This window comes from Lagopus leucura, unplaced genomic scaffold, assembly GCF_019238085.1.
Source record: "Lagopus leucura isolate 7727_CA_CO unplaced genomic scaffold, USGS_WTPT01 Super-Scaffold_100001, whole genome shotgun sequence".
In the NCBI taxonomy this organism is placed as follows: domain Eukaryota; kingdom Metazoa; phylum Chordata; class Aves; order Galliformes; family Phasianidae; genus Lagopus; species Lagopus leucura.
Window position 1 is genome coordinate 75,074,712 of NW_024962262.1, and position 13,947 is coordinate 75,088,658.

The 13,947-nt window shown below is 43.8% G+C and overlaps 1 protein-coding gene across 1 annotated transcript in view; it reads left to right on the forward strand.

Annotated features, from left to right (window-relative positions):
- The window catches only part of TIAM1 (TIAM Rac1 associated GEF 1), an 85,051-nt gene that overhangs the window by 13,409 nt on the left and 57,695 nt on the right, over positions 1–13,947 (forward strand). The window contains exons 3-5 of the mRNA XM_042867828.1: positions 6,143–6,590; positions 8,850–9,022; positions 12,894–13,118. Coding sequence (XP_042723762.1) covers positions 6,143–6,590; positions 8,850–9,022; positions 12,894–13,118 — 846 coding nt within the window. The remainder of the gene's footprint in view (positions 1–6,142; positions 6,591–8,849; positions 9,023–12,893; positions 13,119–13,947) is intronic.

Consider the following 13,947-nt stretch of genomic DNA (forward strand, 5'->3'; position numbering starts at 1 on the left):
TGCCCATGGTGATTTGTGGCTCTCAGTTTATTTCTCCAAAGCCTCCTGGCTAGTTCTCCTACAGTATTGTCCTGTTGTATACAGGCCCGTAGATGCCATCAAAACCTTCTACAGTATCAAGTCCCAGCATCTGGTTGAGAGGAAACTTTGTTACCATGCTAGCTGGTTTTCTCTAAGGTGTTATTGTAATCTATCTGACTTTACAGCGAGTGGACATGATGCAGTGTGTTAGTAACAGAGCTCAGAATTGTATTCCTCCAGACAGAACGAGCTTTGGAGTTGTTTCTACGTTTCTCAGTTGCAACTTTAAACCCATTTCTCCTACTCAGCTTTCAACTGAAATATATTATTTATCTTTTCTTTCTGACTCTTTTCAAGACGAGTAGGTCTTCTAATGTATTTATTAGTGGGTGTTCAAGTAACTCCGAAGAAATAAGTTCATTTTGGTTTTGAGCACACTGTACCTTAACAGAACTCTTTAACCAACAAATGAGGGTGGATTTAACGCTGAAAAGAAAGGCAAAGCAGTATCAGGACAACCTTTTTCCTAGTGGGAGCTTTAAAGAGACACCAGACACATAAAAGCATGCAAACAATCAGGTTGCTTACCCGTTCTATTTTAAACGTATTCTGTGGTACTTGCATAACTAGCAACCAGACAGGTTGTGTGCAGTTTCAGGATGTTGCTGAATGTCAACACCTTACTGCTCTGTTGCTCAACAGGACAGGGAACAGAATATTTGTGTCCTCCTGGAGGGAGCCCCTTCCAAGAAAAACAAAACAGGCAGTCACTTTTTACCAACTTTCAATGTAATGGTTAATTCAGAAGAAAGTATTAGTCACAAAAGTAACTCTGTATTAGAGGTCTAAGGTTTCCTATTGAGTCCAATGTGCCTAAAGTATCTGTGAATCGCAGCTGCCAGTTAAGCAAGAGAAAGTGATTCAGCAAACCATCTTGATAGTGTATGTCACAGTGCTACTGCTGGGGAGTTTGGTGAGTGCCTGCTTGCTGTAAGCACTCTGCATGTGTCCAGTCATGAACCAGAAAGCTGGATAAAGCTACACCCACCCAGTGGTCCTTGCTAGCAGAGGCCTATACCAAATGGCTTCAAAAAGAAGACAAAGGCTCTTGGAATCTGCCCCAAAATGTTTGTTTGATCCTTGCTAGCTGAAGGCAGACATTTTTTAATTTTTTTTTTCCTAAAGCAGAAATTTTATTGTGCATCTTCTAAATCTATCAATACTTTTTTAACAAACGTGACCATAGTGGACGTGTAGAGGCGCTCATTGCATGAGTATTCAGAAGTAGGTTGCTCATATTTTCACTAATGCTTTATCCAATCTCTGCATTTGATTTGGACTGTGATAATTCCACTTCATTACACTTGAATGCTATTAAGGCTGTTTTAGCTGTTCTGGCACGTGGCCTTCTTGCTGGGCCTCATTTCATTGTTGTTATTAACAATGACAGCATTCAGTCTGTCTCTGGTTTTTAATTCTGTGGTGCATCGCTCCGACATGGAGCATTCCACCTTCTCCCCCCCCTCCCCTTCCCTTGATTAGTCTCTGTTGAACTTCTTTTCACAGTCTTAGAACATTCACAACCATTTGATAGCTCTGTCAGAGTAAGAAATGGTACCTCTGTTCCATCATCTTCAGCCACCTCAGGGATCCAGGATGCTAGTGGAAGCTGTGGTCACTGACTCTCCATTTAGGCACTTGCATAGGGTAGCACAGATCCTGCTTAGTTCTCTCCTTCAGCCAGGGGTCATTCTGCTACTTTCTGCCAGCCTTCCACAGTGCAATCTTATATCAAAAGGACAAAGCCCCTGTTTATTCAGGTTGTCATCTTGGACTGAGACCTATTCTGTTTGCAAAATTGCAGGAATTGCCATTCCCATGACTTCCCTGATCTCTCTGTCTCAGAGGAAATACACTTTCTTTGCTGCATGTTTTGTACTTTGTGTGACCAATTAAATGATTTCCACCTCCCCCTTGCTTTGTTCTCTTGTCCTCCCAGGCCCAGAGCTAGGTACACAGCAGGGGGAAGGCTAAGTGGGGCTGCACAGATTTTAGTTTCAGTCTTGCATTTGGTTCCTATGATAGTCTATCTAGGCAAAAAAATATTCCTCTGTGTGGAAACAACAAGCTGAAAATACAAAACACAAGGTCTCTGGTGAGGTGTGAAATATTGGGTTCAGTGTCCTGAATCTTAGACAAAGTGGAATAAAACTTTTGTTTTTTTAAGTAAGAAAATAAAATGGAGCCCCTCCATAATAATAATTAGAAGTCCAGAGTAATTTAGTGGTAGTTGCTTTTATTCTGGGCATAAAGTCCCAAACTCCAGGCTTCAGGAATGTGCATTGTACCATCTTCAGCTGTCTCCCAGCTCCTGTGATGTGCCTGGCACATGCCGGTCTGCATCCTGACAGAGAGCAGCAGAAAACCTGGGCAGGAGCCAGGGAGGTGAGTAATGAGAGCTGAGCTGTGTCTGTAGTTAACTGTCAGCCTCGAGAAGCTTTACCTGGAACTGCTGTCAGGGAATGAAACATCTGTTTCATTAGCAAGCCTCTGTGGCACATCCCATTGTGGACGTGGAGCAGTAGTAAGTCATCCTTGGAGGAGACGTGGCCATTGCCTGTGGGGCTCTTGGAAAAACTGAGCAGGAAACGTGAGTAATTTTTAAATAGGTCTCATCAAGGTTACACAATGCTCACTTCACATCTGGGCACTAGCCTGCGGTGGCCATGTCAGCAGGTACTTCAAAGGCTGAACCCCAAAGCTGGGGCCTTTGTCCCCATCAGTCTCATAGGCGGGAGCCGTGCTGCTGACGGTGGGAGCTGGGATGCCCTGCTGTAGGCATCCTCATTTGAAAGTTTATGGCAGTAATTTTGTGCCCCCAGTGATGTGCCGATCAAACCCTGCTACGGTTTGCTGCTAGTCCTGGGAATATTACCCATTCATCCTCAGCACATTTCTGCAGCAGCACAATACTAAACCTCTGTGCTTTCTGCTGAACTCTTAATTGAATGCCCTTCAGTGTGCAGATTATAGCGCTGTGAGACAGCCACAGCAGATGCAATCTGATTCTTGAGAGCTTTTCATACCCTCTGATGAGAACTAGCTGACATTACAGCAGGAACTCAGAAGTCAAAGACCTGTATAATGAATGCTCTTAACCCTACTAACCCGTAGGCCCGTAGACCAATCATCTCATACAGCAGACTTCCTAAAGCGCTAATCTCAGTGAATGCTACATTTCATAATTCATGAGCATGAACAATATTAGCGGGCTGTAAGTTTTGAACCGTTCTGACCTTTGTGTACCCAGATCCTCCTCCCCCCAAACCTCCTGAATCTGTTGGTTAGAAATGTTTGATACGGGGTGTTTCAGAGAGGGAAGGGGAGTGCAGCAAGCACAGGAAGGTTAGGGCAAGACTGAAGCATAAGACTAAAAATGCCTTTTGACCCATCCAGCATGTCACTTGCACTGTGGTAACATATAAAGACTTTTGCAGTGTTGGCTAGAATTTAAGCTCATGAGCCTCTGGCTTTTCCATCCTCACCATTTTGTTAATTTAATTAATAATAGGCTGTTATCCCCTCATGTCAGTTACTGAGTACAGTTCCTATTTATGGATTGGGAAACTGAGGCGAATGACACTGTGTCTCATCAAGGGTACACAGGAAGACTGCGTCATGCAGGGCACGAGGAATTTTGAGAGCCTGCATTGCAGCACTCTGCTGAAGCACCTCTGGGTATGCTTCTGCTTTTGAAAAAATTACCTGGATCTGTTAAGGAGCACCAACTCCTTGGTGTTGCCTTGGTCGGCTGCATGACAAGTCTCAGCTCCTTCAACTTGATCGTTTAAGTAACTCACTGTTTTTTTAAACCAAGCAATGCTAGTGACATATATTTTATAAGGTTTCAGTAGGTGAAATTTTGAAATAAACTGTACTTTTTATACGCGTGGATAAAATAATACAGGACTGACTGCATATCTCCTAAGTCATTTACTAAAATAAAAACCTGGTAAAACCTCAAATAATTTTCATTGCCACAGTTGCATAATGTTCCCTGCAAAATGCAAATTTGTTTATGCTATACCACTGACACACTTTCTCCCTTCAAAAACATTTACAGAGGAAGAGGGCCTCAGAAAGGAAATGCAGAACGCAGTCATTTAGTTTGACTGACTACTGCAGTAAGTACAAGGGGTCTGGTTCAGTTCTTTGGCACCCTGTTGTTACACTGAGTTAGCTGTGTTGACAAAGGGGCAGTGCCTCAGGTGTAGGGGTGCAGAGCACCCACGCCAGTCCTGGCTCTCTGAGTGGGGGTCTCATATGGAATACTGTCATCCTAAGTTGCACCATCCAACTTTTTGTGACGGAGCGCAAAACTTCACTCGCAGCAGTGTTTTGTAAACAGTGGTTTCTGAGCAGCACCCATTTCCCTCTGTAGATATCCTTTGTTTGCAGCGCTGAAATAAATGGGAGGATAAGTGGATTCCAAAAATACAAGTGTATTGGAACAGCAGGAGAAAAAGTCTGGTCGTGAAAACTGCTCCGTACAGGCAGATGACTGCATTTACGGGAAGCCCTGCTCAAATCATTCACATGCAGTGGGAGTAGAGGAATATTGGCCTGTCCAGAACAGCTTGTCTGTCACTACGTGTTGCATTAAATTACCAGACTGACTAGGGTAACTATGCTCATTGAGTGGGGAAGGAAGTGGTTATTCTTCCAGCTGGACTCCAGGTCTCCCTGGAGAAATAGTGTTTATAAAGAACGAGCCCATCCGTTACAAATTAATGCCTTATAAGTTAGTCAAATTCAGAAACACCTCTCCCCTCCCACTGAAGTTTCCTCATCCAGCTCTTGTTCCACAGGAGAAAAAGTTCAGGCAGAGCTTGGTGGAGGGTTTCTTGGTTTCTGCGCACTTGCTTTTGGCCGGCCACTTCGAAGACTTCTGCTCAAGTCAGCACCTAGAAGTTTGCTCTCTCTCTCTCTCAAGCTTAATAATGCAATCTGCCACCTCTTTGCAGAGTCTCCTTTATTTATTTATTTTTTAAATCATGTAAATTAAGCACTAGTCTCATGTGTAGGAACAGTAGAGGTTGAAATTCCCATTGTTTTGGCTGTATTTCACACTTTGCATCTTCCCCTTCTCCCTCTTCTCCTAAGTATCAAACATAGGGTTTGTCTCCACTTAAAGGGCTTGGCCTTTATTTGTCCTTCAAAAGCTGCCATCAAAGCATCTCTGTGTGCTAAGATGGTAATGGTTAGGTCACTGATGTTAGTTTGGGCTACTTGTCCCTTGGATGCGAAACTGCCATGAAGTCCCTGACAGTTCTCCTTTGGACAGTTGCCATGCTGCACTGGACAGGCTGAATCACCAGCATACCACCTTTCAAAACCCAGCTTCAGTCATGCTGTTTCCTTTCTTGCTCAGGCCAGTCATATTCTTACCTCTTCTGATCTTTCAACTGCAAGTTCCTGGGGACCAGGAACTGTCTTCTCTTGTGGGTCTTTGCAGGATCTATCACAATAACATTCTGGCCCATTATCAGGGGTTGTAGAAATAACACCATACAGGAGTAATTTCAGATGCATTAACTTCTTAGCAGAAAGAAAAGGTGCTTTTGCAGTTATATAATTTCCAAATGACAGTCTTGGGATGTCTAAAATATATCTTCATCTGTAGGTGTGAAGGTACAATACCAATGTTTTCTTTCCAAAATGCGTAGGTCGATTGCTGCTTTTCTCGACAGTGCAGTTTTTGCTACCATATGTTCTCGTTTTGCAAAACCTTCAGTGCTGTTAACTTAGCCTAATGTAAACAAATGATGCTGTGTGTTGTATTCCAAAACGCTACGGTCGAAAAGACACCACCTGAAATTGTGTTTGTATGTTTGGTCTTTTTTAAACTTTGCTGAAAGTTCTGCCTGCTGTAACTTTTCTTTGAGGTTTTGTCTTCAGAAGAAAGATATGGAGATCTTCCAGTGCCAGACAAACTAGGAATGTGAAGAAGTGCAGTTTGTCTTGTGAATTTCTATTTCTCTTTGGGTCTCCTGCAGGCCATGCTCGGCTGAGTAACACTTAGCGTGCTCTTCACCTCATGCTGTTTTTCTCTTTCAACCAGGATGTCAACGTGGGTGAAGGGAGCGAGTTCACTGACAGTGGGATTGAGGGAGCAGCCACCGACACTGACCTCCTTTCCAGACGCTCCAATGCCACCAACTCAAGCTACTCACCAACAGCCAGTCGGGCTTTCATCGGCAGTGACAGCGGGAGCAGCTCAACGGGCGACGGGCTTCGCCAGGGGGTGTATGAGAACTTCCGCCGGGAGCTGGAGATGAGCACCACCAACAGTGAGAACATGGAGGAGGCCGGCTCTGCCCTCAGCGATGAGCAGAGCAGCGGCACGCTCAGCTCCCCGGGGCAGTCAGACATTCTCCTGACTGCTGCCCAGGGTACGGTACGGAAAGCCGGTGCTCTGGCAGTGAAAAACTTTTTGGTGCACAAAAAGAATAAGAAAGTGGAGTCGGCCACGCGCAGGAAGTGGAAGCACTACTGGGTTTCCCTGAAAGGTACAGAGCAAACGTGGAAGCGTTCATTCAAATAGAAGTCCGCATTGATCCTTGGGATGGGTGTTACAGCAGTTGAATATACCTCTAGGCCAGGCTCTTTAAAAAAGCTTCCGTGGTAATTAGCTGTCTGGGTAGTTAGTAGCAAGAATGAGGAAATGGTCCTGATTTTTCACTGGAGAGTTTTATTTGATTGCTGTTGTCATGCTTGCTTTATGGTTGTTGTCAAAGATTCGTGACTGTGCTGCAGGGTTCATACTTAGGGATCCTGGTGCCATCATCTGGGATGGCTTCTCTGATGCCTGGGTGTTTGCCTTTAAGAGGCATGTCTAGGGCTTGCTGATGGACCAAATACCTGTGAGCAGCCAGCATGCACCTGATAATGTAGGTTTCTAGTGCAGATGGTGGCTGCTGACATGTGTTTGTGCACGGGTTCTGCTGTGCTATACATTCCTGTTTCGCTCTGCACCAATTGTACCTTGTTCTCCAACGCCTCTATTTGCTCCAAGGGTAGTAACGCCTAGTGAGTTACAACGCATTGGTAGTGTGGTCAGGAAGCTGTGGTTTGGTTGGAAAGGCTAGCTTGTGACTTAGGAGACTGTCACTCCTCTGTGGCATAGTGGTGACCAGTCATCCAACCCTCAGCACCCAGCCTCCTTGCTGGCCTCCTCAGCTTCCCAAGCCTCACAGCCTTCACTCTGTGAATTTTTGCAGTGGTGTTCCATCCTATTTGGTGTCTGAGCGCTTTAAACATTAAAGAAGCAGCAAAACTTAGGAGCTGGCCTCACAAAACAGCCTCTCGTTGATCTTTATGCAACAAAATGAGGAGCAAAGCCTGCAGTATCAGGACTGGGCTTTTTCCCCTCAGCTGCAACCAGCATGGTCTGCTCTTTGGAGGAGGTAGAGCAGCAGGCTGTGTCTCCTGCTATGCATGGGGCTATCCAAAAAGCTTGGGTTAAAGTCCTGTTCTTCCCAAAGAGCACTTGCAGCGCTATTTTAAAACCAAGGAGAAAAGCATGGCCCAGCTCTTCCTTGCAGTAGCTCAGGAGGCTGGGAAAACAAAAGAGGAGAGGCCTAGGGTGAGAGGGCAGGGGAAAGCCCTGATCTGTTGAGAGCGGCCCCACGGCAGGAAGGTCTTGCTGTGAAGAGCAGGCACACAAAGGGCCATCTGGGAGGAGAAAGGGGAAGGATGAGCAGAAAGGAGATGTTATTTTAAAGTGCTTTGACTCAAGTGGAGTGTTTGCTCCTTAGATTGCTGTGCCTTAATAATGTTAGTATTTAAACAGGGCTTTGAAGTTAACAGCTGCAATTGTTTGTCTGCAAATAGTTTTCTGAGTGGCTGGGTAACAGGGCATCACTTTGCACCAAGGGCTGTTTCCAGTGAAGAGAAACAATGCACCAGTTTCAGTTTTAAACAATTGGAGATTATATCGGGAGGTGGGAGGGAAAGAGACCCTAGAGTTGCAGATTTGCTATACCTTTCCTTTTTTTGTTTTTCCCCAGAGAATCGTAACGATTATTTTGTAAAACCAGCAGGTTCCTTGCAGTCATCAGCTGAAATGCTTTTTTTGTTTTTGTCCATATCACCACTGTGAGTCATAGTTGAAATGTTACAGTGGAATATGGGTTTTTTGTGTGTGTGTGACTTCAGCAAGCACAGTTCATTCCAGTCTGTTTCTCCTTCCAGTTATTCATCTGCATGCAGTAATTAAGCAGCCCAATCTTTGCCTTGGAGGGACTGCAGTAGTTATCAGCTGCAGGAGGCTGAGGCCGAGGTGTGCCCTGGGCTCTTGGTTGCTCAGCAGGGCTGGTAGGGCCAGCTTGCAGCTGGCTGCCACTGCTGGAGGGGCTGTGCTCCCAGGCCTGCATCTTCCTTTGGGTTCCCTTGGCGGGATTGGGTGGCTGTGGAGGACTCCCCCACAGGGATTTATAATGACAGGTCTCATCCAGGGCTGTGTTTTACCGCCTGTGACCTTCCCTGCTCATATCTGCAGCTGTTTAAGCAGTCGCAGGGTGAACAAAATGGCTCTGCTGGGATACAGCTGGGTGTACTGCACGGCTGGAGGTGTGTAGAGCTGGCTGGGCTGCTGCTAGCACTGTCTGCCACAGGGCTGAAAACCTGAACAAGCCCTGGCAAATCCTCTCTCACCCCTGTGACAGCTTGATGGATGATTTACAGTCCCAAGTTTTAGCTCTGAATAGGTGCAGAATGGCTGTTGCATTTAAGTGTGTTGCTTGCTAATATCTGATTCTCTCTTCTAGGATGCACGTTGTTTTTTTATGAGACTGATGGCCGATCCGGCATTGACCACAACAGCATCCCAAAGCACGCCGTCTGGGTGGAAAACAGCATAGTGCAAGCGGTGCCTGAACACCCCAAGAAGGACTTTGTTTTCTGTCTCAGCAATTCTCTTGGGGACGCTTTCCTCTTTCAGGTTGGTTTGGACTGAAGGTTTTACAGATTTGTTCTCTTTTTTGTTCCACTGACAAAGGAGGGAATCTTAGCACTGGTTCAAATCAATGAAAAAATCTTGCTGACTCCAGTAGGTTTGAGATTTTCCTCTGGCAGTGCAAGAGGAAGGACACGATATATTTTGTAAAGGCCACTCAAGAGACCCAACACCATATGTGAATCTCTGTCAGATCTGTTTTTATTGCCTGGCAGGATCCTCTTTGTCTAGATGGTTGGTGCAAAGTAATAATTAAGAAAAATTTTGACATCTCGGTTAAAACTACAAATTTTGCATTGCTTTGTAGTGCAGTTATGGTGTACCTACAGATGAGTACAATTACTAGATAGGGGACACAGTGATCCCTCAACTGTGACACTTCTCTGTGTCTTGAAAGAGGTGTATATCCAGGATAGGAGCTTGTGGAATAGCTAGACTGATTTACATGACCAAGTCCTTGGAACTCATGATGCGTTTTTCATTTCTGATGGCTGTGCAGAATTCAGGCATCAGTCAAAATTGTGCTGCTGTTTGACAGTACACTAAATTATTATTTAGAATTATTATTTATATTTTCTAAATTAGAAAATAGAAACGTCTGAACATTGCAGAGTATATATATCCAGAGCTTATATTGAAGATCAAACATTAATTGATGTATTTCACTAAAGCATATTTAATCTTTTTTATAACTACTGCTTCCTTGAGTGATTTTTTAGGGAGGCATTCCAGTTTTTTTTATCACAGTTGGTCACTAGTCAAGGTGTGATCCCCTTATTTCTAAGTACCAACCTACATTGAGGTGGTACCGTTTTCTCCTATTTGGGTTCAGTTCTCTTAACTGAGGGAATTGCTTATTTATGTTTCATTTTCCTTTTCAGTGACAGTATATTCAGAATTTCTTGCTTTCTTAAACCAGAAATTACTGGTCATAACCTTCCCCCTCTGCCCCCCCCCACGAGCACATCTTTATGCTTATACTGTAGGTCCTTTTTGCTGTCCTAAACAAATGACCAGATTCTCAAACTAGTACAAAATAAAACAACTTTGCTGACTCAAAAGTGGTGGTGGCTTACGTCTTGAAGAGACTATCTGATTGCATACTTAAAACAGCAGATTTTTTCTTCTCTGCTGCCTCAGTTTGGTTTTTTTCTTCCCCTCACAATGGAATACTGCACTGTCCCTCTTCAATTTCATGCCTTTCTTGGAGAGGGTAAATGTATTTTGCCACCTGGAGAGCTTCATCTGGGAGGAAAGCGTGGTGCTTGTGGTCTCAGCATGTATTTGAAAGACCATCAAGCACCACCTCCTCCTGGTCCACTAATACAAATTATTTTCCTTCCAGTTTTCTAAGGGAAAACCTTAATTCTCATAAAATTAATGCCAGTAGATGTAAAATAGTGAAAAGGTCACATGCAGCACATTTCATAGGGTGCTATTCATTAAAAACCCTGTGTCATTATGTCATGGGTAGATTTTCTTGTAACTTTGTAGTAAATAGCAAAAGTGAGCCTTTTCAAATGAAAAGGAATAATTTCTATTGCCTTGTGGCAGTAGAAATTTTTATGTGACATGTCTCCTCTGTCAGAGAACTCATGCAACTCTAATGAAGCAGAAGCAGAAGAGAAAGAGGGGATGGATTTGGGTAGATCAGCCACAGTGGTAGAAACAAAGTGCTAGTGACTGTGCTGTAGGCCTTGCTCTTCTGTGTTCAGAGCAGCCCAAGTATGCATATGGCTGTTCAAGTTAAGCATTACTTAACTACTAATGTCATACATACATATCCCCACATGATACACTGCTGTAGTAGTGATTTTGTAGAGAAGACACTACAGACTTAAGTAAGATTATTTTCAGTCCTATGGAGACTGTATACTTAGGGAGAAAAAAATAGGTTTACTTTGTGATGCGTACAGATATTGGACATCTTGTAACAAGCCTTCCCACTGCACTGCACCTAGAGACATCACGTACCTCCTACACTATAATTCCTTGCTCAGTCAGTTCTTATCATGCCTACACAAATCCATTACTTGTAGATGTCACATGTATTTTCCAGGAGCTCAGTGCAACTTGTGACACCACTTACATATTTATCAGATGTTTGCAGCTTGTTTATGTGGTCCTTTCCACTGAGAAGCAGAGTGACTCCCCATGCCTACTTCTCTACCAGAAGGATCTTGAACTCTTAAAATCCTTTCCACATTCATTTTCTTGTTTAACTCTTCCCCAGAAGCCCAGATGAAACCTGAAACTAAAAGTATGCAGATAATGTTTTACAATTGAATAAAATAAAAAGATGACCTCTTGCTACTATACTTTTATAGGAATCAACAAAACATAGCATCTCATTACAAGTCCAGTGGTACCCTCTCCTGTTGGAGGTGGTAGGTTTCACCACCTGATGAAAGCAAAGTGAATCCTGTTCTGCAGTTTCTCACCTTGCAGCAGAAACTCTTCAGGCATGAGGATTTCTTAACATGCCTTCTGCAGTAGTAGTAAGACATTGTAAGCCTGCATCTATGAATGAGGGCCTGTTAGTAGTACTACCTGGGCAGGGAACCTGCCCAATTTTAGCAATCTGCTTTGTACAGTGCCTACTGAAGACATGAAAAAGTAGTAGAAGAGCAATCTTTTTTGGTGTAGACCCTGTCTTTTCCTAGTATTCCTAACTTGAGTTAATGAAGGTAATGTCATTGTGGGACATGCGTGTTTCACCTGTTTCAGTCCCACAGAAGTTTTGGAAGCACTGACCTGAAGTCTGGTCTGTACCTGAGTGATTTCTGAGAGTTGTGCTTCTATGGGAATCTTTCCACGCCTTTGGGAAGCTGCAGCCTTAGCTGTTACTTGTGACTGCAAGTAGAGCAGTAGGATGACCTTCTTCATCTTTGCTGGCAACTGGAGAAGTCACACTGTGCTGTCTATTTATAAAGCAGGTATCATCAGAAAATTTAATGAGAACAAGGTGGTTTGGCACTTTGCTACCTTTTCAACCATGAGCCAAATACCAGTGTGATTACTGCGAAAGGCTGGCACTCAGAGCAAGTCCGCTGCAACCCTGACTTGACTGTAAATTTTGTTTTACAATGTACTGTAAAAGGGAGTGAGGTTTTGTCAGAAGACCGAGAAGATTTATGTTTTATTTTGAAACTCTTGAAAAGGAATGCTTTGAAGTATTTTTTTTTTTTCCTGTGTCAAAAGCCTCTAATCAGAAATGCCCTCCTCCAGGAAAACATACTGATGTCCACTGCCCAGCCTAAGGCTTCCCCTTTTTCCCAAACTGTCCTACACAAGCTTGGGAAGTGACAGTGCTGGGGCTGTAAAACTTATGATGATCTTGCCTTAAATAGTAATAGGGTAATCTTCAGAGAGCTTTGGGATCTCCAGAAGCAGAAAGCTTCGTCTGCATCATAATATAGCTAGTAATAGATATCATGGACAGGTTTTATGTCATTAATTTATTATTAACTGTTGCGTGCCAAAAAAGCTTTCCATGCTGCAAAGAGCACAGAGGCTGCTGCATTATTTGCCTTGGGGAACTGAGAGTTTAGAAAATGTTATTAAATGATGAGCTACATATTCTGGAAACATTGTATTGAATTCCTAAAAACTTACTGGGAAACACTGTACAGCTGCAAAACATAGATATATGTGTAATTTTAGGTGCTGAATGCCTAGTGCTGTGCTAAAAATGGCCTGATTAAGTATGACTTTTTTATTACTTCTCTCATAAGTGGATTTAAGGCTTTGATTCTCACGATCAAAGGGAAACAAAACTCCTTGGAATTGTGTTGTTAATCTCCAATCAATTTTAAAGAGGATCTTGACTTCTTCTTTCCTCTTTCCCTCTCTTCAGACCTCTAGCCAGACCGAACTCGAGAACTGGATCACTGCAATCCATTCAGCTTGTGCAACTGCAGTTGCAAGGCAGCATCACAAAGAGGACACTGTCAAACTCCTGAAAACAGAGATAAAAAAGCTGGAGCAGAAGATCGATATGGATGAGAAGATGAAGAAAATGGGTGAAATGCAGCTGTCCTCAGTAACGGACTCCAAGAAGAAGAAGACCATACTGGATCAAGTAATCTTGCCTGCTTATGTGAAATGGGCCCCTGACAAATGTTTAAGGCCTTCTTCACCTTAGTGGTACCTCTGTCTGTCCCCACTCTGCTGCATGTGTGTGCTGGCAGAGCTGCCCTGAGTAGATAGGATGTGTGTTGGCAGAGTACTGCCAGCAGCCCAAGTTGCACAATTTATCCACCCAACACGCTCTAAGCTACAGCACAGGTTCTCTCAATCTTCATGCAAAGGATTTTGCTGCCTGCATTAGTGAGAGCTTTAGGGGAGCAAAGAGGCTACCAGAATACTGTGGGCAAGAGGCAGCAGGATGTTGTAGTGAGAGCTGACTGTAGACCAACAAATCCTGCTGCCACAGTTGTCTTCAGCATAGAAGAGGCTGATTCTTGAACCAGTAGATGGGATGAAGAAGCCATCTCAGATTTCTTCTAGTTAGAAGGATCTGCCCTGATCTCATGGCTGAAGCCCCCACAAGTCTTTCTGACTTCAAGTGGACAATACAGTTGCGTTTGAGAAGCAGAGAGCCTAGAGCAGAAGTCTCTCCTACTGTTGCAGCAGCACCTTATTTTAGGAAACTAACATATGGTGCCTGCTTCATTAGTTTGTAGCTTTTTTGCCACGCTGCCAAATGTGCCTGTGATGCAAACTGTAGGGAGTGGCTGGGGCCATAATGTGCTAAACTGAAGGGATTTTGTACCCTTAGAAACTTATGGGAAGAGCTGAGAGAGGAGATGCTTGCTGCTGTTGAAAGGCCTCCATTCAAAGGCTGTCAGTGACAGTAAGAGGGCAAAGCAGTCTCTCCTTTGACGTAAAGGAGTTTTTCTAAACACTTT